We start from the raw sequence: 26,100 nt of genomic DNA on the forward strand, positions 1-26,100 counted from the left end.
TCCTATTTTTGCCGGATGGCGGAACGGCGGGTGGCGCTCCGCGTCGCATGGCCGCAGTAGTGGGACAGCTCTGAATTACTACAACGGAACCGATTATGCTGCGGAGTTCGTGCCAGAGCGGAGCGGAGGTAGTGGAATTTTGGGGTAAGCGTGAGCTGGGTCAAAGGTCACGCCAAGATTCCTGACAGAAGGCTTGGTGTGAGAAGCAAGCTGACCAAGAGAGTCTCTGACTTTGGGAACCAGCTTGTCTGGGGCACAGACGAGGATCTCAGTCTTATCTTCATTCAGCTGTAGAAAGCTCCTGGCCATCCAGGTTATATAGAGTCTAAGCAGGTGTGTAGCAGCTGCAGCTTAGACATCTCATGGGGCTTAAAGGATATGTGCAGTTGGATGTCATCTGCATAAAGATGGTAGGAGATTCCTTTGAAGGAGCTCAGGATGTGCTGAAGAGGAAGCAGATAGAGGAGGAAGAGCAGAGGCCCCAGCACAGAACCTTGTGGGACACCATGGGTAAGGGACCTAAACTTGGAGACGGCCACAGAGAAGGAGCGCTCAGAAAGATAAGAGGAGAACCACTCCAGAGCAGATCCTGATAGGCCTACCCAGTCTCTCAGCCTCTCCAGTAGCAGGTGATGGTCAACAGTGTCAAAGGCTGCAGTCAGGTCCAGCAGAAACAGAACAGAACAGTCCCCTGCATCACTGAGAGTCAGAAGGTCATCAGAGACCCTAAGAAGAGCTGTTTCAGTAGAATTAGTATGATAGAGTGGGCACTCTGGAAATTATTTGCTGATCTGACAGTATCTTCAAGATACTCCCGTCAGAGAGCAGGGCACGGAGAGACAGTTTTACGTATTTATTGACTGTAGAAGTATGGACATCTATACATTTCTGTGGTTCCGTGTGGTCTGGAAAATAAATACAAAGAATGATGTAAAAGGACTGTACAAATGGTAAAATAAATATGCAAACGTTAGACTATGCAATAAACAAATATGTTCCCAAATGATGCACATTCAAGGGTTACACAGAGTAAATACTGTGACTTCCAGCCTCAGAGGCACTGACAAAATTATATGGTCTCCAGGGACCTCTGGTGGTCAAACCAAGGTACTGCAGTTGCAGGTACCACACTACTAAACCATGCTGCCAATTAGCCTGGCATTATACCACACCTCAATTGAACTGACGTCATGGATGGATATACATGGAGTAAATGGAATAATACACAAATAAACAAGTATTTAACACACATAACACAAATAAAGAGAAGTGAAATGCAGACTACAAACGAGAATAGCAACTGATACCAATTAAACTGTAGGAACTCCCTCTAACTCCCTTATTATTATATAATATTTTCTGACGTTCTGTAACCTCTGTCGGTGTTGCGCTGCTTTTTTTGGAAACTGAATTTCCCGAAGGAATTCACCCGAGGGATTAATAAAGTTTTTTATTATTATTATTATTATATTATAAATAATCCAAGCAATATGTCCAGAAAGACATAAAGAATACTGAATGAACTTATGGGCTATTTATGTATCCATAGAGGTGCTATGGTTCACCAAACTTACATATCAGTCATGAACGCACACGACGCTGTCTGCCACCACTAAAACAGCTTGGACAAAATGGTAGAAACAGCTTAACAGGAAGTGACTATCTAGAGGAAGTGACATCACAAACTGGGCCACCAAAATAAGAGTGGGGTAACTTTACAAATGGATCTTCTAGAACTGCAATAACTGTAACCCTTTCCGACAATGAGCTCTACGAAAACCTGACTGGAAGCTATGATAGGTGTTATGTTCATCAAGCGCAGCTGCGAGTTGTTTAGCCACAACCTTTTCCAAGATCTTGGAGATGAACGGAAGTTTAGAGATGGGTCTGAAGCTGCTATGGAAAGAGGGTTCAAGACTCGTTTTTTTAAGAAGCGGGTGGATTACAGTGTTCTTAAAGTAAGCAGAGACCTGACCAGAAACCAGAGAAGCATTAATTATAGAGAGCACGCTGAGACCGACGGACTGAAAAGCACTTTTTAACAAAGATGAGGGTTAAGATATAGAGGGGGCTTGCAGAGGTCTTCATAGAGTTAACTAGTTTGGTTAACTCAGGCAAAGAAACAGGAGCAAAGCTATCAAGGATGATGAGCCTGGTTGGAGTCGGGAGAGGCAGCGATAAGGCTGAAGGAGAGATGCTAGATCTAACCTTATTAACTTTGTCCACAAAGAAAGACAGAAAGTTCTCACAGTCTGTAACAGAGTGGATGGAGGCTGTAGGAGAGGCAGGAGAGACGATGCTGCTGGTGGTGTTAAACAGACCTTGGGGTTCCCTTTGCTCTGGGACACCAGGTTAGAAAAATAGGAAACCCTAGCGTCTCTGACTGCAGAGTTAAAGGATGTCAGAAGATCCTTTAGATGCAGCAGATGGACATGGAGATGGGTTTTCTTCCACAAACGCTCAATTTTTCTGCATTGGCGCTTCAGGCTGTGAAGGCTGTCAATAAACCAGGGAGTAGGGTTCACTGCAGGAACTGATCTGGTTCTGACAGGACAGATGTGTTCCAGAATGGAGAGGCAGTGCTTGTTAAACTGAGAAGTTAAGGAATCTGGGTCGTTATCAGAAGAACAGGGTGGATCAAAAGCAGCAGAAAAATTGCTAGCTGTGCTCTCATTAAGAAAACGAGAACTAACCATACAGCGAGCAGGAGGTGGGGACGCAGAAACTGACAAGTTAAAGAAAATGCAATAGTGATCTGAAATATAAACATCCTCAGGACAAACACTGTCAGCATTTAGACTCAGGGTAAAAACAAGGTCTAGAGTGTGCCCCCTGGTGTGTGTGGGGCCAGAAACATGTTGGGTAAAGCTGAATGATTCCATAAGGCTGGAGAAATTCATGGCAAAGTTATCAGAGAGATCATCAACGTGGATGTTAAAGTCACCAACAATCGCCAGTCTGGACAGCTTCACAGTGGAGGATAGAAAGTCACTGAACTCCTGAAGGAAAGAACTGTTTGGACCAGGTGGACGATAGACCACAGCACAGTAGAACTGGTCCTTACACCCGACTTTAATCAGCTGCAGTTCAAAGGAAGCAAAGTGACCAGAGGTTGTAGAGCTACATGGAAGATGGTCTCTGAAAACAACAGCTAGAACTCCACCATGACCAGAACCCCGGGGCTGGCTAAGAAAAGAATAACCACTCGGGCAGAATTAAATCAGACCAGAATAATCAGATGTTTGCTGCCAAACTTCAGTCAGAAACAGAAAATCCAGGTTTTTAGAGAGAATTAGATCATAGTGCAGGAAGGACTTATTAACAGAGCGGGTATTTAATAGAGCCATGCTGAGTGAGGTGGAGGAATCAGAAACAACAGAAACAGCTGGAGTTAGTGGACGTAAATTAGCAGGGTTAGATCCACGGTGTTTATAAAAACCACTTCTGGAGGGAACGGGAAGAGAAACCACTGAGGAAGGAGGATAAACCGACCTTAAAAAACTTGGACGGAGAAATTGCACCGCGGCCTGGCGGGAATGCGGAAATGGCGCTCAAGTCGCCCAACGAAGAGAAGCTAGAAGAACACGCTGATGTTTACTAGATAAACCACGCTTTATGAGAAGTCTTATTCTCACCTGGATTCCTGCTCGTTTATCTCTTTTCCTCCGACGTTTTCCCAGGACCGGATAAACATCGCTGGAAACACCATGATTGGAATCATCGTTTGGCTCCGGGCCAGTGCGCCACTCAGGTAAACAAACAGGATGGTACGTCCTCAGTGCATCTTGGGCGATCGTGAACGAACGGAAGGACAAAAGAGTCTGGCGATCATAGAAGATGGTAGCAGGGACACTACTGAAGAGGGTCGCAGACAGGAGCAAGGCGGAAAAGAGGAGGTTAGTGGAGAAAAGTTTGAAAAAGTGGCCGGTGACTGCGGCTAAGCCAAGCACAGGCGCCATCTTGTTACCTACCGGAAGCGGAAGTGGATGTTCCACAGATTCCTGAAAAATTAGCAAACTGATTACCATAAACTGCAATAATATGCAATTCCATGAAACCAGTAATGAATGTGTTAAGGTGAGACTTTAACATGCCTCTCTGCAGCAATAGAGCATTGTCCTGGAGGCTAGCTTAGCAGCTAGCTAGTGAGCTAGCGTCTGGTTAAAAGCAACTTAAAGAGTGATTTAACTTAGCAAATCTCGTTTCTGGAATAAAACATCAAATTATTGCAAATAAGACCAACCGTTAAGCGCCACCACTTTTACTAAAGCACTGTTTTAATAATGAGGCGATTGTAGATCAGTGGATTCAACACTTTAGTTTTAGTTTGGTAAATTGTTTGTAAAGACACCAAAGGTCACTGAACAATAAAAAAAGCTTAATACAAAATATCAGAAAAACAACTAAAACATGTACTTCAAAAATCATATCAAAGTCACACCTTTTAACTTGAGTTTTTACATCATTTTATTGAAGACATTTTATTAGTAATACTTTATCTTTCTAATATAAATTATGTCAAGACCTTTAACTGTGTGTTTTATAACCGAACGTGGGACCCCGACCCAAACATCAGGAACCGTAGATAATCTGGACTTGAACCACAAAAATGAGCAAACTGACCCATTTTTACTAACCGATAAAAACTTTTAAATCCTAGTTAATTAGTACTGAGAAGTCAAACATTTCTAAAGGAAGAGAGCAGACTGCTTGTGGTTATATAAGGCGCTCCAATGTTTCCTCAGAACTAACCTCAAAATCTGGTTCCAGAACATCCAGAATATCACGGATTATGTTCAAGTTGCACAGAGCAGGTGCGAATGGAATGAAGTCCCTGCTAACCCTAGCGCATGGCTCTGCCAACTATTTGGAATAATTTATCTTAATGGACAGCAGTTGATTGTTATGAATGCTAGGAGAGACAAAGGTACTCTAAATATGGTCAGAATCACACCTGAACCTTTTTTTTGTTTGTTGCTTTGTTTAGGTTTTTTTGCTGTTTGTTTTTTTATGTCACCATTCCAACTGGTTTGCTTTGGAATCATTAAAATGACCAAAAGGCTACACAATGCTTAGGGTTTCTCCACTTTATTCTCCTTCAGTCTGCTTTTCACAGTAAAAAACAAATCCCTCAAACTGGAGTCTTGAAGGAGAGTCAGGTCCATTTTTGTTAGATGGTGTGTCAGCTAATGGTGCCACATGCTATCTGGTTTGCTAAACATGGAAAAAGAAAAGCAAGAATAGCTGCTAGACCTTTCTGATGAGGATGCAGGGGAGTGAACACCATGGTGAAACATCAAAACAAGCTCTATCAATGAGAACCTTCTCAAAGGGTATGAATAAGCAGGATATTAGCTTTTTAGACTTGACGATGCGACATCTTAAGAAATCAACATGCTCCAGCATTATTGAGATGAGGGTAAAAATCACGTTCTTCTCATCCTTGAACCACACAAACATTTGACTCTGCTGTCTGTATCTCCAACTTTGTAGATTTCCTAGGCTGGAGGGTATTGTGTTCACGTGAACTCCTTCACCTTCTCGCTGTCCAACCATCAGTGTCAGAGGTCCATTGGCCTCAGCTTCCTATAGTCTGGGATGAAGATCTATGTGTTTACCAGCCACAAAGATAAAACCCATTCTGATCTCCCCTTCAGCTTTTTGTAGACAGGAAGCTGTTTTTCACGGATTAAAACTAGAATCCAGTAGAGGCTGACTCTCAACCACATCCTGCAGTGACAAGGAATTGAGGAGTGAAAAAAATCACTTGAATCAAATTTGATTTAATTAAATTGGATTGAAAATGTTGGGAAGAATACAAAATTAGATGTGATGAGAAAATCACTGAACAGAGAAATAAAAACCACAGACAAATGAGAAAGAAGCTGAAGGAAGCCATGGAAACTGAGCCCAAATTCTGCAGAAATGATCGATTTAAAAATGTTTTACCTGATTGCCGTTTTTACAAAATGCTTCCATCTAAAAGGAGTGAAACACCAGCATGAATCAAGAGCCCTAAGCTTACATCATTGTGTTTGTCTTGAACTTAAAAATGTGTAGGATGACCTGCAGCTGCTCAGCAGAAAATCTCTGCCATGTTTCTTTCTAGCTGACAATAAATGCAGCTCCTGAATTCCAGATTTCCTCTTTGGGATTTATGAATTTATGGTTCTGGTTAAAAGAAACACACATTTGTCCAATGTGCATAGAAATGCATGAAAATATTTTTATTTGAACACTTATTTGCATACAACAAAGCATGAAGTGCATTTTAAACACAAATGCACTGTTACAACCTGTCTATGAGAGGCCAGGCCACAACATGAAGGTGGATTACCATTCTCCACAGATCCCAAGTACCACACCACAGTTCGACTTATATACAAGGATTTTTATTTACAAGTTGTAAAATAACTGAAAGCGAGGGAGGATAAATATAATTCAGGGTGAACCAAAGGCCAAAACAACAAACAAAACACCCCTAACTTAAATAATCATCTTACCTACAAAATAAAATAGAAAAGGAAATACAACCAAACTTACCTCCCTGGTTTATAAAAACAGGAGAAAACTGAATGAAGAACTTAAATGGCAGGTTCAGCCCTACTTTCCACAAGTTTAACAACAGGTCTTACACAGCACTCAACACAGGACACTAGGTGGATGGTGGCAGGTTGGGATGAGCAGAGAATGAGGATCAGCTGCAAGTGGTGTTGACGTCCCTCTTAAAGGTCTGCTCCCATCAATTATCCAATCAGGACTCTCTCCAGGCCACTGGTTCACCAATTGGATGTGGGCACCTGCACTAAGAAACATTATGAATACAAAACAACTTACAACCTTTGATTGTAACACACACACAGCTGCATCATCTAATTGCATGCACCAGTAATATTCTGGTGTTGGCAGTTCTTAAATGAGGTTTTTGTGAAGCCTAAATGAGTAACTGGCCTAATCAGGTGATTTCTCCCTCATAAAAGTGGGAAAAGCAGCAGCGGTCCAAGTGTGTGACGGCTCATCTGTTGCTACCAAACAAAGCAGTGAAGCCTGTCAACATTTTTTCTGTCAACAGAAGGTTTACCCCTGCCAGAATGAACAACGGGTTAAAGCTGCAGCGGTTTCAGACAGAAGCTGAGGAGGCGCAGCCTGAAGCAAGCTTGTTTTAGGTCACTTTCACTCATCTCCTCTTGTTGTTTTAAGTCCCAGCAGGCAGCAATTAGCAGGAGAGTGACAAGCTTTTCCCACCCTCATCCCATAGTCGGTAGGGCTCCCCATGATGTGCGACTATGCCGTGACATGAGAGTAACACCAGAATACTGTGGCCAAGGGAATGCTGTGATTTGTGTTTGTAAGGAGGAAAGGCTAAATTGTACCCTACCATCTGGGCTGTGATAAAGTTGTGACTTTTCTGGAAAAAGGAAGTAAAGACCCAGCATTCCTTGAGGGAACGTAGATTCCTCGTTGCCTTTGATGCCAGAGATTTAAAACAAAATGGAGACATGATGACATCATAGCTGCTGTGGTCGAATAACATTAAAACTATCTCATGCAACAACACAAAGTAAACATGCGGACAGGCTTTGGTGGAAGGAGACGATCACGTGCTTCATTCTGGAGCAGTCTGAATCAGAAACCTCTTCCTCCTATACTTAAAATTCCTTTTTCAGTGTATTCACCTGTTAAACTGCCAAAAAAAAACTTGCATGAATGTGAGGAAATAAAGTACTAGCTAAAACCTAGCTCGCTAGGTTGTCTTGATTCTTTGTTCTCTTTACTCTTAACTTTGAGTTTTAAAAGCAGCTCAGAATTATTTTCCTACTATGACGGGGCTACTTGTTATAGGACATGTCCACTAGCTGTGAACAAGGAGTCCATCTCCTCTCGTGGAGCCACAACAGCAGGCTCTTCTCAGAGAGGAAGTCGCTGCACAACCTGCTCGTCCCCCAGTGGCAGACGCCGATGACAGCTGGTGGAAACACATTCCCTCAGACGACTGTTCTGCTTCTTAAACTGTGCACATAATCTTCACGTCAAAGCGTTGTGGTGTAGATACACCATCCCATGATCCACAGCTAATGCAACACAAGAGAAACATTAGCTCCGTTTGCCTGCCAAGACAGGGTTTTAGCAGCACCAAAGAGACAGAGGAACAAAATAAAGGAGCAGAGCAGACTGACTACAAGCCTGCGACTCTCGAGGACATTTCCGCATCCTAGCTGGCACTATCTGAGGTCCACACGACCCAGACCCATTGTGTTGTTCCGCATAGCAGAGAGCTTCCCACAATTCCATCTGCTTGTCAAAGGAAAAGCCTTGTAAGCCTTTAGAGTCGCAGGGATGAGAGATCCCTGGGGCAAGGCCGGGGAAGACTCCACAGCTTTTCTTTGGGCTGTTTTACAAAGCTCTGGTCAAAAAGTTTAGATTTAAAAGCAGCTTTTGACAGAAAATCAACTTAAAAGTTGGAAGTCAGAGCAGGTTTTTATAAAGCAGGGTCATTAAAGACTTGGTGTAATAGGAGGAAGCTAGACACACTAAGAATAAGTGAGTCTTCAGGAGATTACTCATTCATTCAGATCTAAAATGTGTCGGTGAGTGTCATTTTTGAGCCTCTCTCCTTTGTCTGACACAAAAACACGTTTCACACAATGTTCCTTCATTTTCTGCCTCTAAAAAATGTCCCCCTTTTTCTGCAAGTACAAATGCACCAAGTCTTCTAGTTTTCTGAGCAGGAAAGGATAACTGAAAAGCCAAACGTATTTTAAATACAGATGCTTTAAGTGTTTATGAGGCTAAGGTTGCATTAGATGGAGTGGATTAAGCAGGTACTCAAGCTACAAATACAAGTGTTGACTGTAGTGTTCAGGGCTCTGAGGTGAAAATGGAATAAAAAACATTTTCTGTGCACAAAAATGAGATTTTACCTGTTACTGACCCATTCTCTTATTGAGAAAACCCTTCAGAATTAGGCTCACATTAATGATGTTGACAGTAACATTTGCAGGTCTGAGCTCAGTGCTTTGCACTTATGAAGGATTCTCATCTGATGTTTTCTGATGAAGCAAACTCGTGGGATGTTGGAGCTTTTACACTGGGTTTAATTTGAGAAGACGCCTAAATAAATAGAAATGGACTCAGTTCTTTTAGCCTGCAGCTCTTTTAGGGGTTGGGGTGAAAATGCCTTCAGCACCTATAAAACGGACTTTTCTGCAATAGAAAAAGGGAACTATCTACTTATCACATTGACACAGTTCAAATAGGGTTCATATAGATTCACTGAGGTCAGAAAACAGCAACCGGAAATGACAGATGAGTAAAAAAATAATAACATGTGCACTCAGCATGCATGTTTTCTTAAGATGAATTCTGGTTGTAAAAACGAATCAAATGGTGTATGAAAGCGCGCTTCATGCGCGTAAGACGCGTGTTAAAAATGCGGGGCATGACCTTTTTACCTAGCTCAGCAAGCTGCATCAGCTCTCCGGCCCAGTGCGCGCTCCCGCCTCAGGTCCGGGGACTTCGGTGCCGTCTCCACGCTCCCGGCTGCAAAGTTTTTTTGTTTCCTCACCGGAAAGGAAGAAAAGCAGTAGGAGGACAGAATGTTTCGGTAAGTAACGGAAAATGAGAGTTCAGTCGACTCTTTCAAGTCAAGAATGATCTTTTACTGAACTTTGAAGGAATTTGAATCAATAAATTAGAGAAGAATATTTAATCAGTAGTGTATGCGCGCGCGTGTGCGTGTGTTTATTGCAGCATTGTTTTCATTCAAAATCCAGATTAGTTTTATACCTTTGGTTATTTATCCTTCCAGGAGAGATTCATGCTTTCAGTTAGTTGTTTTTCATGTGTGTGTTGTCTGCCAACACAAGAACCATCCTACTGTATTTGAACTTATTGCATTCGTTCTTTTATTACGTTATAATTTCAGTTTTTCACTTCATCTAGTTGAATTGTTTGCTTTCAAGCTTTATTTGGGACGCAGCTTCTCACAACTCATTTTAAAGCAAAATGCTCCTGCAACTTGTCGAAGTTCAACCCTACTTAACTACCATGGGGTTTGCCCAGAATTTAAACTATTTTAAACAGAATGTATTCTCATTTTAGTTGGAATTTGTAAATTAATTCGTGTAAAGTTTGAAGCCTTCTTTGCAACTGAATTCAATATTGTTTTGGTGCTTTTTCCTGTTGATGAGTCATTAAGGCTCCACAGTTTTGACCAGATCTTATTTGTGTGAAAGCAAAAGGAGTCAGAAATGTTCTCAGGCTGAAGAAAGCCCTTTGTGATACAGCGAGTTTAACACAGTCAGATTAAAGAATTACAACATTCCACACCATAATCTCACTATCATCCAGGCAAGAATGCAGGTTGACCATGTTGTAATGGGTGTTAAGCCCTGTGCCAAATTTGCACTTACTACAGGTTTTTATTCATGTCTAATAAAACATACTACAGTGCAGGATATGCAAAGGTTTGTGGGTAAACAGCTGAGCAGGAGACCATTTAGAGATGTTAAAAACCTTCAACAAAGACTGAAGTGAACAGAATTTCATACGTGACTTAATTTATAATTTAAAAAAAGAAAAACACTTTTCAGCTGATTGGAGCAGAAACAGACCTATATTCTCTTCTCTGAAGTAGTTTTTGTTTCATCACATCTCCACCAGAAATATCCTGACAGGAAAGATAATCTTCTCTTTCACTGGTTGCCCCGATCACACTGGAACTAAATTATTTTCTCCTCAACAGATGAGCGCCTAAATTGAGCTCGGATAATCAGCCCACCCTGATTGGACTCTTTTCATCCCCACGTCAAACACTGCAGGAGTCAGGGTTGCCATGGAGATGGTGGTGATTGTGGCTATTGGGGTGTTGGCGACCATTTTTCTGGCCTCCTTCATCGCCCTCGTGGTGGTGTGCAGACATCGCTACTGTCACCCTCACAACCTGCTGCACCACTTTGACTCCAAGTCAGTGAAACTGTTTAGGGTTGTAAAGGGATACTATGTCATTTTTGCATATTTTAAAATTATTTTCTTGAGCCAGTATTTGCTAAAATGGCCCTTTACCAGGTTAATGAAATGCCACTCAGACCCCTACTGCCCTCTGTGGTCAGAATATTGGACCTGCAACTTCAGATTAGCGGTTCGCCACCTGTTGGATTTAGAAAAAAAAAATATTAAAAATGTTATAATTAGCTGACATACCTGGCGTTGCTGTTCCAGAACATTTCCTGCATGTTTTAGATCATGAACACAGCTGATTTGTTTAATTTAGTAATGAATTGCTCCTTCAGAAACCGATGAAGGCTGGGGACACATTTCAGCTGATAGCTTAAGGTGTTAAAAAAAGACGAACGCACAGCGAGGAGCTAAGTTTGATTTTCGGTTTTACCGGGGTTATTACTGGACACTAAGGGGTGCTAAAAGCAAGCAAAACTGCCAAGTTTGCTTTTAAATTTTTGTATCGAACTTGAATCAATCTTATGTTATAGAGTTGTTATAATGAATCTGCAAACAGGCTAGCTTTTGAACCCTCAACCCACCCCTATCTTCCCTGAGACGCTTTAGCCAGAACCAATGCGATGCCAGAGGATACGAGAGAGCTAAAAACCAGTCGTCTTTTTCTAGACCCAAACGTCTTTTGTTTGTCCGTGGCTTCAAATAGTGTTTTTCTTTTTGGGAATCTGGTAGTTTGTCCTAAAGTGAAGTGGTAGCCAGACACCAGTGGTGTTCTGTTGCTAAATGCATGAGTATGTGATGAGTGGAGGACAGAGACCCCTCAACGTGGGACAACGTGAAATTCCAATATAACGGGATAAAGTACAAATATCTTTTGACTTTTAGCTCAAACATCATTATAATCATCATTCATTTCATTTAGCCTACTATATATTCTATTTGAATTAAACTTGAACAAGTAAACAGCAAAATCTTTCATGCTATTTCACAGTTCCTCTCCAGGTATCACAGCTTGCCTTAGACCCACTCCCATGTATTTTAGACCTGATTTTTATGGTTATATGTTATGAAGCCACTAATATTTTTCATGCTCTTCTGTCTGCCGCGCTCACTGACGCTTCTGCTTTGGTGGTTTGTTTGTGTGCTCCATGCACTCCGGACTTGCGTTAAAGCCCCCCCCCCCCCCCCCCCCCGCGCTATACTTTAACAGCAACAGGCAGCTTTCCCACACAGCTTATGCGCGATTTAAACATGAAACAGGAGACTGTCAATTATGCGGGACATACTCTAAGTCTTTGTTTGCGGGAAGTGTGAATAGTAATGAAAATGTTGGACTGTCCCGCACAAAGTGGGGCGTCTGGTCATGCAAGGATTACTCAGGGGAGTGCGGCGGTTCGGTGAGACCGACAAACGGATTGTCCAATCATTTCTTTGGATCTGAAATGTGTTATGGGCAGGGTTTTTAAACAAATGTAAGGGAACCACTTTAGATTTTTTTTTTTTAATCTTCACAATTCATTTGTGCTATGCTATGGTGGAAAGTTGTTAAGTGGCATGAAAAAGATTTTTAAAGCTAATTTGTTTTCCAAATGTGTGAGAGCAGCTTTAAGAGAGATGTTTTGTGACAAATATATTTAGGTAATTTGATCCTCTCACTGAAGAGTCTGTTCATCTGGTCAGAAGAATTCATTATTTCTGTGGTTTTAGAACAACTCATCACCCTCTTAAGCAGTTTTTTCTTCACTGGATGTTCACGATCTACATCTAGTTATGGAGTCGGTTTATACGTAACCCAACCCCCAGAGCTAACTGATATTGGCCAACAGAGAAGTGGCTTTCACTCAGTTTTACAAATATCCAGCTCAAATTGTGGGCCACACAAGTTCTTGTGTGACATTGTGTGTAGTGTTCTCAAAGTTAGAAATTAGGTATAAACTCTAGAAAAGAGGTGCCCAGTCCTGGACCTGGAGGGCCAGCATCCGGCATGTTTAAGTTGTTTCCCTGCGCCACCACACCTGATTCAATGGTTGAGCTACCAGATCAGCAGACACCGAGCTCAGCAGAAGTCTGTTAATAACCAACACATTCTCACACCCAAGGTGTCAAAATATGACGCGTGTGACCAAGCCTCAATATATGACGATCTGGGACGCTCCAGCGCGTCAGGAGACGACGATCAGGGGCACGCTAAGACACGTGGCTCCGCTAGCGTCACTGTTTGACGCACACGGTCACACGGACATTATTCGACTATTTAACCTTCCCCTCACCCCAATCCTAACCTTAAGGTCCATAAACTGTGTCCTTAAGGTTAAGATTGGGGTGAGGGGAAGGTTAAGTAGTTCACAAGTAGTGTCCATTCTCAGCCCCAGCGTCATCTCCTGACGCGCTGGGGCGTCCCGAATCATCATATGTTGAGGCTTGGTCACACGCGTCATATTTTGACGCCTTGGGTGTGAGAATGTGTTGCAACAGTAACCCACAGATTATATGTGTGTGTGCGCGCGTGCGTTAGGAGCAACACAATGAGTAAGACTGGTCCATTATGTTTGTTCACCGTTAGATGAGTCAGTACTATGTGTATCTTGTGTTACATCAACTAAAAGTCACATCAACTAAAATATTTCAGTAAGACATCACCGGTAGAGCCCTGCACTGAAGCCCTAGGCCTTCGGGTCGGCCCGGCCCTAGGCCCTCGGGCCGGGCTTCGGGCCAACGACTGTGTAATTACCTCGGACACGGGCCCGGCGCCGTTATTTTTAATCAAATTCATTTAAAAAAATTGAAACACTTAAACCAGGGGTCGGTAACCTGTTCCCATCAAAGAGCCATTATTACCCGTTTCCCACAGTAAAGAAAACACTGGGAGCCACAGCAGCCGCGGCGTTGTGGGCGGGGCCTACCCTCAGACAGCAGAGAGCTGCTCACAACAGGTGACAGCAGCCGGTACCGGTCGCTCGTGTACGTCAAAGTTATCTTTCATAAGACGATAATCAATAAAACGATTTATATAAAGTGGATCCAGAAGTTAGCCCGTCTCTGCCTACAATATTTTGATATGTTTCACCTTGTTGGTGGTTTTACTGAGCAGGTGCCACTTTTGTCATACGTTTCTTTTTAAAACATGTTTAGACTGTTCAGAATACAAATCCAGGCTCTGTCACGTTTGATTGTTGTAATTAAACTTTGTAGGTGGGGAAGGTCAGAAAAGGATCTGATCATTTTGTTTTTCCCTCATTTACAGTGACGGAGATAACAGTGCAGTGCGCCTGGCTCTGGTGTTAATCAAGTTTAATTTGATCTATTATCACAAGAAAACAGAACAGTTAAAAGCAGGGCTTGTGTTGACCGGATAGTTCCCGTATTTGACCGTTTATTTTGACGGAGAAAGAATAGAAAGAATTACCCTGACGCATGCAGACGAACTGACATTTTATTCTACGCGCATCGCAGACGTAGCTATATCGCTCAAGAAAAGATTCCCATCTGAACATCTGAGCTGGACACTGCTCAGCGCAGCTCACTGTCAGCGTGTACTATATAAGGTCCACAGCGAGCTGAAGATGTGGAGAGGGGCTTGGAGCGCATCGCAGAACCAGAGCGCATGCAGGAAGATTCCTCCGACTGAATTCAGTCGGAGGAATCTTCCCGCTGATCTGAATCTGATGTGGCTCTCTGTGCTTGTAAAATAATGAATGGATATTTAAATAAAATGCTTTATATTTTACTGAATTAATTTTATATCTGTAAGTCAATTCTATGTAAAGATTGTCTGCGTAAACCTGAACAGGCCCAACCCGGTCTTACTGTGAGACCGGGTTGACGCGTCACGCTTGTGCGTAATCGTAGGCGCTTCCCGAGCTGAAGAGGATGTGAGATTCTGGGCTTCTCCTCAGACGGCTTCTGGATGTGTCGCCACATTGGAGACGGGAACAAGCGCTATTCAGCCAAAGTTTCATAATCAGGGAACATTTTCTAAGTGACAAGTCTCTCTGAGAGACAGGGTTTGGAAAACACTCGCTTCAGGAACCTTCCCGCATGCGCTCTGGTTCTGCGACGCACTCCAAGCCAATCTCCACAACTTCAGCTCGCTGTGCACCTTATGTACTCGCTGACAGCGAGCTGCACTGAGCAGTGTCCAGCTCAGATGTTCAGATGGGAATCTTTTCTTGGGTGATTTAGCTACATCTGTGATGTGCGTAGAATAAAATGTCAGTTCGTCTGCATGCGTCGGGGTAATTCTTTCTATTCTTTCTCTGTAAAAATAAACTGTCAAATACAAGAACTATCCGGTCAACACAACACAAGCCCTGCTTTTGACTGTTTTGTTTTCTTGTGAAAATTGTTGGAAAGAGATAAAATTAAACTTGATTACCACCAGAGCCAGTGCGCCGTTATCTCTGTGACGGTAAATGAGGGAAAAACAAATTGATCGGATCCTGCACGTCTTTTAACACATTGGCCAGGATTGACGCACTTTTTCATTTAGTTGGTTAAAAAAAAAAGTCAGGCTCGGGTCGGGCCAGAGAGTCCTGAAAACGTTTTCGGGCCGGGTCGGGCTGGTATTCCACCCCCTCGGGCCGGGCCGGACACGGGCTCAGATTTTAGGCCCGTGCAGGGCTCTAATCACTGGTCAGTAGTCAGCCCCACACTGATTGGCTGCAGTGCACATCAGAAGAAATTTGGAAAGTTTAGAGGCTGTTCTGCTAAAGTTAGATTGGTAAAACATTTAAAGTGAGCTAATTTCAGTCGCACACATTATCTCTTTGCTCAACTGTCATGGTTGTTGTGATTTTATTAAATAATAAACCAAATTCAGACAAGGAGGCAGATGTGCTATGATTGTTGATCTTATAATTATTAAACAAAATAAGTTACAACTATTGATTTGTCTGGTGAGCCTTACTGGAACATAAACAGAAGAGTTAAACCAGGGAAGTAAGTGCTTAAATATGATGGGAGGGTGATTACTGAAACCAGGAACTGCTGATTGATTAGATGAGAAACAGGGAGAAGGAGGAGCAGAAGAAACGAGCACAACAAACCCACCAAAAAAAAAATAACAGATGAAATGAAAACCACAGAAATAAATAATTCAACTACAAAAGATGGTAAGCAGGATTAACACTGAACCAAAAAAGGAAAAAAAAACAGTGTCATTTTATTGGATGTGACGTATCATGGAATGGTGAACGTCTTTGGTTAATTTTATTTATTTTAAAGCACGGTGTAGTTTTCTGAGTTTTTATTCCACATCTTCTCCCTCTGTTTGACTGGATCAGAACCACGGTGGATCTGATCGGGGCCATGGAGACACAGAGCGAACCGTCAGAGCTGGAGCTCGACGACGTGGTCATCACTAACCCTCACATCGAAGCCATCCTGGAGAACGAAGATTGGATAGAGGACGCCTCGTATGGACGTTTTAAGATTATTTTGCATCTTTGGTTTCTGTTGTAATGATTTAAATTACATGTTATTTAATAAGCCATGAGGCGTAGGATTCCATAGGAAATATGAAATCCACCTTATGGATCTGTGAGGTTATTTTAAACCAGAAGATTGGAACTTTTTAATGTGGAGATTAGATAACAGCTTCGTATTAACTCAGAGACAACAGAAGAGAGAGAGTGAGTCAAGTTTAAAAATTTATTACTAAACAAGTTAAACTAGACTGACTTTAGCACTAAATGTATGGTGTAACTAAGGTGAGTGAGACGGTGAATGGGGTGAGGTGTAATGTTGTTCAGAACCAGCAAATCCGAAGAAGCGATTAGTTCTGATGGGAACTGAAGGTGATGCATTCGCGTTAAACTTTGATTAGGAGATTTATAAACACATTCAACGCCATTTGTCGGTCTACATACCCTGAGCGGAAGTCCCCGTCTAGATCAGGAGGTGTAAAGGTCCAGCTTGACCTTGTGGAGCAGGAGCCTGTAGAGGCAGCCACGGCAGCCGACCACCCGTCTTGAGATACTTCCGGGTCACGACAGTTTGTTGGCGTCTAGCGAGACCCAAACCTGGGTCGTGATGGTTCAGCTTTTATTCTGAAAGGAACCGTTGCTTGGTTGGTAAAATGCAACAGATTTTATCCAGCTTGTCGTTGGTTCTTTTGGCTGAAGAGGAAAGTTATGGATTGGCCACTCCGACAACTTCTCTAGAACGCTTTGAACTGGCGTTAGCGATGGCGTGGGCATAGTCTTATATTTGGGGCAGAAGTAGCTCAGGTGGTAGAGCGGGTTGCCTCATGATCGGAGGGTCGTGGGTTCAATTCCAGCTCCCGCCAGGGGTATCCTGCTGTTGTGTCCTTGGGCAAGACACTTCACCCAACTTGCCTGTGTTAGTGGTGGTCAGAGGGGCCGACGGCACCAAATGGCAGCCTCGCCTCTGTCAGACCTCCCCAGGGCGGCTGTGGCTACAAGTAGCTTACCATCACTAGCAGTGTGTGAATGTGAGAGTGTGTGGGAAGCGTCTTTGAGTGTCTAGAAAAGCACTATAGAGCTCCGGACCCCACGTGACTCTCAGTTAGTGGACGCCATTTTGGCATGCAAAAAAGGTAAACAAACACGGATGTAACCATGAACATGAACGGGATCCGCTTGGATTTTACTTCGTCGGAGTTTACTTCACACTTTAAAACAGAAGAAATCGTTTTATATAGTCAGAAATTAAATAGACTAAACATCTCCGACCCTTACCGTGCCCCTGGGATACTTTTTAAAAACGCCAGAAGTCGTAGCGGACTTCTTACGGCACAACACCGGACCTGGCCGGGGAAACCCCTTGGGATTCCCCCGGCCGGAGGAGCTGGGGAGAAGGTCTGGGACTCTCGACTCTACTACCCGCTCCGACGCCAGAAGCTGTTGGAGCGGACCGGCACAGCACCGGACCTGACCGGGGAACCCCTTGGGATTTACCCGGAGGAGCTGGCTCCGGCGGCTGGGGAGAGGGAAGTCACGCTACTGCCCCAGCAACCCGACTCCGGATACGCGGATGAAAATGGATGGATGGACGGACAAATAACAGATTTACATGTAAGTAGTCTCGGTGACACAGATAATAGCAATCCAAAGTGCTTTTTATGTGTGATCTGATCAACCATTGCTTAAAAATTAAATACGGCTTAGCCGGTTAATTGCTGTCATCATAAAACACGTAAACGGCAGCACGCAGAACTCACGAGGCAACGTTTTACGTGATGTTTACTTGCTGCTATGAGTAATAAGACAGAAAAAGCCACGCCAAAATAAGTTTAGGAAGCCCACTAAGAATCATAATAGAAGCATTTAAAATAAATATCATACACAGTTGAGGAAACGTTGGTTTAAGTACCTGATATGAAGCGGTCGCTGCATAAGTAAAAACCTTTACTCTCGGGATCCCACAGCTTCATTTTAGCCCGGTCACTAGCGCGTTTTATTACAATGATCCAACGTTTGCGGCGCTCCGGATCTTGGGGAATCCTGTAGATGTCTCATTCCTTATGTCGTCCGCGTCTGTTCTGCATCCTGGGGCACAACAGGAATCTACCATATTTCCCGTTTGATTGAGTTTTCTGACAATAGTAAATAGTCCAGCTGCCGGCTTCTGCATGCCAATATGGCGCCGTTTCGATTTGAACTGTTGCATGCCGGGAGAAGTGACGTCAACTCCCGGAGCTCTATATAAGTTGAATACATTATTATTATACATCGGATGTTTTGGTTTATGGTCGAATGAAAAGTTGACAGGTTTTACCACACACCATCAAAACCACGCCTCCGTCAGATCTGGCAGATTCTGATTGGATCAGTGAAAGTAATGTGTCATATCTTAACGCTACATGAGATCAGTCCTAGTGGAACATTTAAAGCCATATTACTTTTATATTCTATAGGACTATAATAAAGTAATTAATATTTTGATTTCACAGATTGGTCACATCTTATTTATTGACTAACACTTTGCGTGATTAGCTTATTAAAATAGAGTTCTTTGATTAATTAAAAGGAGAGAGTCCATTCTTCGTTCTTCTGTTGAGCTGAAAAGAAGCAGGTTAGAAGCAAATGCATGAGACCTTGAGGCCATATCTCATGCAGACTAGTCCTGTGTCAGAGGAGAGGGGGAAACAGTCATTTCATTCCGTTACACTGTCGTGTTTTCTTGTTAGTTGTAACTCTGAGTTTGCCTCCAACAGCGGCCTGGTGTCACACTGCATCTCAATCCTGAAGGTGAGACAGCCCTTTCTGGTTTTTGTCTGAATATACATCTTTACTAGTAAACTGTTGTTGTTGTTTTTTTCTTTGTACTCGTTTCAGGAAGATTTTTACTTAAGTGTTTCAGAATATTGTCTACATAGGATACAGTGGACATCAAAAGTCTACACACCCCTGGTAAAATGTCAGATTCCTGTGCTGTACAAAAATGAGACGGATAAATAATGTCAGAACTTTTACCACCTTTATTGTGTCCTATAAACTGTATCGCTGAATTGAAAGAAAAGAGACTGAAATACTTTTAAGTGGAGGGAAGAAAACCAGATAAACGAAAATAAGTGTGTACACCCTTAAACTAATACTTTGTTGAAGCACCTTTTGATTTTGGTACAGCTCTCAGTTTTTTAGGGCACAAGTCTATCAGCATGGCACATTTTGGAAGATTTGCCCAATATCACGTGGACATCGGGGGCAGTCCCACTGGACTGGCAGACCGCGGTGGTGGTCCCTTTATTTAAAAGGGGGGACCGAAGGGTGTGTTCCAACTACAGGGGGATCACACTCCTGAGCCTCCCTGGTAAGGTCTATTCAGGGGTTCTGGAGAGGAGGGTCCGTTGGGTCGTCGAACCTCGGATTCAGGAGGAACAATGTGGTTTTTGTCCTGGCCGTGGAACACTGGACCAGCTCTATAGCCCTAGGGGGATCCCGGAGGGTGTGTGGGAGTTTGCCCAACCAATCTGTTTTGTGGATTTGGAGAAGGCGTCGACCGCGTCCCTCGGGGGGCCCTTTGAGGGGTACTCGGGGAGTATGGGGTACCAGGCCCTCTGTTAGGTCCCTGTATGACTGGTGTCAGGGATTGGTCCGCATTGCCGGCAGTAAGTTGAGCTCGTTTCCTGAGATTTGGACTCCACCAAGGCTGCCCTTTGTCACCGATTCTGTTCATAACTTTTATGGACAGGATTTCTAGGTGCAGCCAAGGTGTAAAGGGCATCCGTTTTGGTGGCCTGAGGATCAGGTCTCTGCTTTTTGTAGATGATGTGAACCTGTTGGCTTCATCAGAACATGATCTTTGGCTTTTGTTGGAGCGGTTTGCAGCCAAGTGTGAAGCAGCTGGGATGAGAATCAGCTCTTCTAAATCAGATACCATGGTCTTGAGTCGGAAAAGGGCAGAATGCCTTCTCCGGGTCAGGGATGAGGTCCTGCCCCAAGTGGAGGAGTTTAAGTATCTCGGGGTCTTGTTCATGAGTGAGGGAAAGATGGAGCATGAAATCGATAGGCGGATTGGTGCTGCATCTGCAGTGATGCGGGCGTTGTACCGGTCTGTCGTGGTGAAGAGAGAGCTGAGTCAGAAGGCGAAAATCTCGATTTACCGGTCGATCTACGTTCCTACCCTCACCTATGGTCACGAGCTTTGGGTAATGACCGAAAGAACGAGATCGCGGATGCAAGCGGCCGAAATGAGGTTTCTCCGCAGGGTGTCAGGGCTCTCCCTTAGAGATAGGGTGAGAAGCTCAGTCATCCGGTAGGGGCTCAGAGTAGATCTGCTGTTCTTCTACGTCGAGAGGAGCCAGTTGAAGTGGCATCTGGTCGGGATGCCTCCTGGATGCCTCCCTAGTGAGGTTTTCCAGGCACGTTCAACTGGGAGGAGACCTAAAAGGAAACTCAGGACATGTCTCTCACCTGGCCAGGAAACGCCTTGGGATTCCCTCAGAGAGCTGGCCCAAGTGGCTGAGGAGAGGGAAGTCTGGGCCTTTCGATTTAGGCTGGTGCCCCCGCTACCTGACTAAGCAGAGGAAAATGGATGGATGGAAGTTTTTATTCACCCCCCCCCACACACACACACACACACACACACACACACACACACTAAAGGAAAAAGAACAGCTGTCACTGAAATATGTTTATATTGACAAAAGTAATAGTAACTCTAAAATCACAACTTTGTTTTCAAACTGTGGTTTCATAAAAATATTAATAAAATCAACCATGGTCCATAAACTAATATTTTGTTGAACAACACAGAGACCACTGCAGCCAAATGATTTCTGAGACTCGGATGTCATTAGTGAAGTGTTCTCATATTTTTGGGACTCTTTTGATTTAATTCTTTTTGTTTTTTCAACCACAATTCAAAAGTAATATTTTATTTTAGGGCTCAAGAACAATTTCTTTCCACAAGTAATCACTACTCTGAATGCACACATGCACTATGGTTTCTGGTGTTTTAATTTATCATATGATTTTTATACTTTTTCCTTTACTCATGCAGACATTAGGACCTGGACTTTTGCAGCGTCATTTTTCCAGCAGCACTTCCTGTTGTTGAACAATGGCAGTGGAGCTTTCTAATTCTAATAATTTACCCTAATTATAATGTAGTTATTTTTCATTTGTTATATTTTGAGTTTCTTATTATTTCAGTGACTTCTGTGAATTTTGTCTTTTCTTTAATGGAATATGAATAAATGAGTATTACTGCATAAACATGGCTCAAATCCGAATGTAAAGTTCCTGAGAGGATTTATTTTCGCAGTATTGTATAGAAGCTAACAATAAACTTAGTATATCTTCATATCAGTTCATAAGTGTAATCTAGTGCTTTTTGTCTGATGGTCAAAATGTGAAAGTTGTGAAAGTTTAAATGTTTTGTTAAAAAGTAGAAAACCACATATCAGGGCTAATCCCCGGACCTTTTTCAATCCTAAATCTGTCCCTGCTGTTCATAATTCCCTCTATCTCAACTAAAACCCGGGTTCCAGCTGAAAACAGCCCAAAATCATGATGCTGCCACCACCATGCTTCACTGTGGGTATGGACTTGTTTTTGGTGATGTGCAGTTTTGTTTTTGCGCCAAACATTTTTTTGAAATGATGGCCAAAAAGTTCCATCTCAGTTTCATCAGCCCATAACGCTATTTCCCACATTCTTTTGAGAGACTGCAGATGTGTTCTTTGCTAAATCTAGCCTGGCTTGGATGTTTTTCTTTGTAAGAAAAGGCTTTCGCCTTGTCACTCTACCCCATAGCCCAGAAAGAATATGGGAGATTGCCACATGCACCACACTGCCAGCACTTGCTAGATATTCCTGCAGCTCCTTTAATGTTGCCGTAGACCTCTTGCCTCCCTGACCAGTTTTCTTCTCGGCGTGTCGTCAATTTTGGAGGGACGTCCAGTTCTTGATGTCACTGTTGTACCATATTTTTCCATGGTATATCTAATACATTGGAAATTATTTTATAACCTTCTCCTGACTGGTGTCGTTTAACGAGATCCCTCTGATGCTTTGAGAGCTCTCTGTGGACCATGGCTTTAGCTGTGGGATGCAACTAACCAAATGTCAGGAACTAGAGCAGCTGAACTTTATTTGGGGCAATCAGAGGCATTTTAAATGATGTCCTATATAACATGATTTTGAATGTTATTGCTTATTTCTAAACACCGCTACATCTCCAGTTAGAAGAGGGTATGCAAACCTATGCAAACACATTATTTTAGCTTTTTTGTTTGTTTTTTTTTTTTGCTTTCTTCCCTCCACCTAAAGGACTTCAGTTTGTTGTTTAACTGAGTGGCACAATTTATAGTTCATGTAAAAGATGCAAAAAGTTCTGAAATGATTTATTTTTTGTGTGTGAACCTGACATTTTACCAGGGGTGTGTAGACCGATATCCACTCTACACTGAGCTGCTAGCAGCTATTGTCACATAAATGGGCCGAAGCAGCACCTGCAGCCACTTTATCCATCACTGAGGATTGAATACAGCTAAACAGATGCTTACATTGTGTTATTGTTGAATATTCTCTATTAGGCTGATTAACTTAATAAAGCTACCCACATACAGATCTGCCACACTCTGACAGAAAAGCTGGTTGCCATGACGATGGGCTCAGGGGCAAAAGTCAAAGCACCGGCCAGCTTGAGTGACATTATCACTGTGGCCAAACGCATCAGCCCGAGGTAACACCATTTATACACAACTCATCACAGCTGTGCGTCATCACAGCTCTAACAGGACACCCGCTGTCCCTGCCGTCCGTCTTACAGAGTGGACGATGTGGTCAGGTCCATGTACCCCCCTCTGGAGCCGATCCTCCTGGACGCCAGGTAAGCACCGACCTAATAAGACAGTTTTAGCAGGAGTAAAGGAGAAAAAGTTGGGTAGCTTTTTGACTTAATTTATCCAGAATCTTGGGTTATAAATAGAGCTGGGATGGGCACAGTTGTGTCAGAACATGTTACATCTTCACTAAATAAGCAGAATTTAAGCCAAATGAAACCCTTGCCAATACATTTCTGCTCAACTCTAAACATGAGTTCAAAATAAGCTCTTCATAAGAATGGTTTCTAATCCAGTGTGTAATCTGAATGTTTTTTGTCTGGTTAATTCTCAGAGCCACAGCTCTGCTCCTGTCAGTCAGCCACCTGGTGCTGGTCACCCGCAACGCCTGTCACATGTCGGGCAGCATGGACTGGATCGACCAGTCGCTCCACCAGGCTGAAGATCACATGGTGGTTTTACGTGAAGCAGCGTTAGCTTCGGAGCCTGAACGAAACTTACCTGGAGTTAATGCGCACAGAGAACAATCCATTTAAAACAATCTAGGTGCAGAAAACTAGAGTGCATCTGCTCAACCTTACTAGACACGAGATTATTTTTTACACGAGAATTACCTGCAAATGTGTATTTATAAAATAGTTTGCATTCATATGTGTGTTTTTATATGTAGCCCTGCAGAGACATCACCTGAGCAAAGTTTGTCCTACGTGTGCCATCAGCCAACAGTGGGCCTAAATCCAGTCTGACCAGCACTCCAGTCACACGGAGGCTTAGTCAGTTTATCCACTCTGGGGAAAATAACATCCATTATCCAGTCAACCTTAAGGTGATCCAACTCAGTGCACCATTGTAAAACAAGCCTGACTGGTTCAGTGTGTGGGGTCAGTCTGACATCTGGATGGTGGAGGGGAAAAAAAAACCAATCTTCAGAAACTGTGATGCTCTTAAAACCGTCTACAAGACACCCCTACTGTGGTTCAGGTGGTCACACACTTCACTAAATTCTGATGTCATTTTTATTCCAAAATGTCTGTTTATTTCAGTTGTCATTAATTCCTGTTACGCTAGTCAATACAATAAGCATTTATTATAGTTAATTTTTAATACTAAATGTGGTACGTGCTCGTTTTAGCATGCTAATGTTGTGAATCTGAGATTGCATATGCATGTTAGCAGAAAGTCAGAAATTTAGCTGCAGCTGCTGGTTTTTTTAAATGCATTTGTTAGTTTAACAATACAAGTGTTGCCTGATTGTTAAACTGTAATAATTGTGTGTGTGTGTGTGTGTGTGTGTGTGTGTGTGTGTGTGTGTGTGTGTGTGTGTGTGTGTGTGTGTGTGTGTGTGTGTGTGTGTGTTTTGACTGAGGTGAAGCAGAATTAGTGTGTTGCTTTGGGCCAGAGGGATGTTATTGGAGCATGTCTACCTGTTCCTTCATGCGTAGCTAATGGTGAATCCCCAAGGAGCCCTAATAAGGCCCAACAGCGGCCTTGGCTACGGCGCACATGGCTCAAAGCTTTGTACATAAACGCCTGGCAGATAAAATGACATCCGATTGTAAAAACACACAATCATAAAAGCAGCTGTTTTAAAGCAAATCAGAGATGTTTTTTTTATAATTACTGAGTGAATGCATTTCTAAAGTTCTTTGATAAACATTTTTTATTTTAAATCACTCTTTTTTTTCTTCGTTTTTAGCAAACAGTTTATCAATGTTGTACAGCCGTGTCTCATAGGAGCCAAACAGTTGCTACAGAGAAACCCTGTGACAAATTCACACACCACCTTGACATAAATAAAGTGTTTTTCCTCTCTCCATTACATAGCGAGCAGTCTTTTGTGCAATAACCCGGCGCTATCCCTGCATTGTAAAGGCAGAAGTTCCAGATTTTAAACCGTCAAGGGGCTTCCAGTCGTTTTGCATTCCTAACACAGCAGCCCTTTGCTCTTCTTCAGATCCGTTTGCTTCCAACTTGGGAGGGAGGCATATTCATCTCTCTTAATTTCCAGAACAGTCTGAAACAAAATTTAAATATAGAAAAGATTCAATTTTATTTCCTGACCGCCGTTTATAACTATCTAAATTGTGGTAAACACTGCAGCCTGCTGGTTGTACCATTGTTACTGCGTCTGCATTTGTTTACCTGGAAGTCCTGGTCAGACAGGTAGACCTCCAGGTGCTGGGGGTCCACTCCCTCAGGTAAGGGGCTCCGCAGCAGCTCCTCCAGAGGGTACTGGGGCTTCATCAGCTGTGCCAAGGCATCTTGCACCAAAGTCAGCTTCACTTGGCCTGAATCACTCTTTTACACACATTCGTGCATTATTAATCAAAGTCTGTATCTTTCAAGAACGTTTACACTTTATTTAACAGGCTGCATTTATTCTTTGCTTTCTGTCCTCCCGACGTCCTTTTTTTATTATTTAGAAAAAATACAGGCTCAGTTATAATGAAGCCAGACGGAAAGGTTTAGCTCTAGAGTTTTACTGGAAACTGTCCTTATGTGACGTCTCAGTTTTCTTGAAATCCTTTAGGTTAAAACCGAGAGGTCTTTTTCTGCTCCAGCCTAAATTCTGGAAGGTTGGCTAATTTATTTCCGAATACTTTAGATCATCTAGATTCAGACTGATTTTCAATCGTGAAAAGTGACACAGCCGCCGAAGAGAGGAAAATGCTCCCCATCATCAAGGTGATCTAGTTTAGTTCCCTCTGAAGCAGCGAGAGCTGTTGAATGTTTTTACCTCAGTTAAAAGAGTTTGTTCTTCACAAGACTTTAATATCATTGAGCTGCATTTTTATTAAAACATAAAACATTCAGCAGATACTGCAGAAAATGGCCAAAGTACCTCAAAGTTTTTTGTGCACTTGGTAACACTTTACAATAAGGGTCCCTTTATT

The 26,100-nt window shown here is 42.8% G+C and overlaps 2 protein-coding genes across 6 annotated transcripts in view; one reads left to right on the forward strand and one right to left on the reverse strand.

Annotated features, from left to right (window-relative positions):
• The first annotated feature begins 9,488 nt into the window (after nt 1-9,488).
• On the forward strand, nt 9,489-24,008 carry tmem98 (transmembrane protein 98). 2 transcript variants are annotated; one of them, XM_015948829.3, is made up of 8 exons: nt 9,489-9,604; nt 10,745-10,965; nt 16,239-16,370; nt 19,133-19,166; nt 22,991-23,106; nt 23,194-23,253; nt 23,541-23,752; nt 23,877-24,008. In XM_015948829.3, exons 2-7 carry the CDS (start codon nt 10,835-10,837, stop codon nt 23,740-23,742), a joined length of 675 nt encoding a protein of 224 aa, XP_015804315.3. In that variant the 5' UTR covers nt 9,489-9,604; nt 10,745-10,834; the 3' UTR covers nt 23,743-23,752; nt 23,877-24,008. The 2 variants fall into 2 exon arrangements, with proteins under 2 accessions (XP_015804315.3, XP_015804314.3); XM_015948828.3 differs by having other exon boundaries at nt 23,541-23,909.
• An 840-nt stretch (nt 24,009-24,848) lies between these two features.
• svilc (supervillin c) overlaps nt 24,849-26,100 on the reverse strand; it is a 50,318-nt gene continuing 49,066 nt past the window's right edge. For all 4 annotated transcript variants that reach the window (XM_015948825.3, XM_015948826.3, XM_015948822.3 and 1 more), the window contains 2 exons: nt 25,349-25,504; nt 24,849-25,220 (listed from right to left, as the gene is read on the reverse strand). In XM_015948825.3, coding sequence (XP_015804311.3) covers nt 25,131-25,220; nt 25,349-25,504 — 246 coding nt within the window. In that variant the 3' untranslated portion in view covers nt 24,849-25,130. The remainder of the gene's footprint in view (nt 25,221-25,348; nt 25,505-26,100) is intronic.

This window comes from Nothobranchius furzeri, chromosome 5 (assembly GCF_043380555.1).
Source record: "Nothobranchius furzeri strain GRZ-AD chromosome 5, NfurGRZ-RIMD1, whole genome shotgun sequence".
NCBI lineage: Eukaryota > Metazoa > Chordata > Actinopteri > Cyprinodontiformes > Nothobranchiidae > Nothobranchius > Nothobranchius furzeri.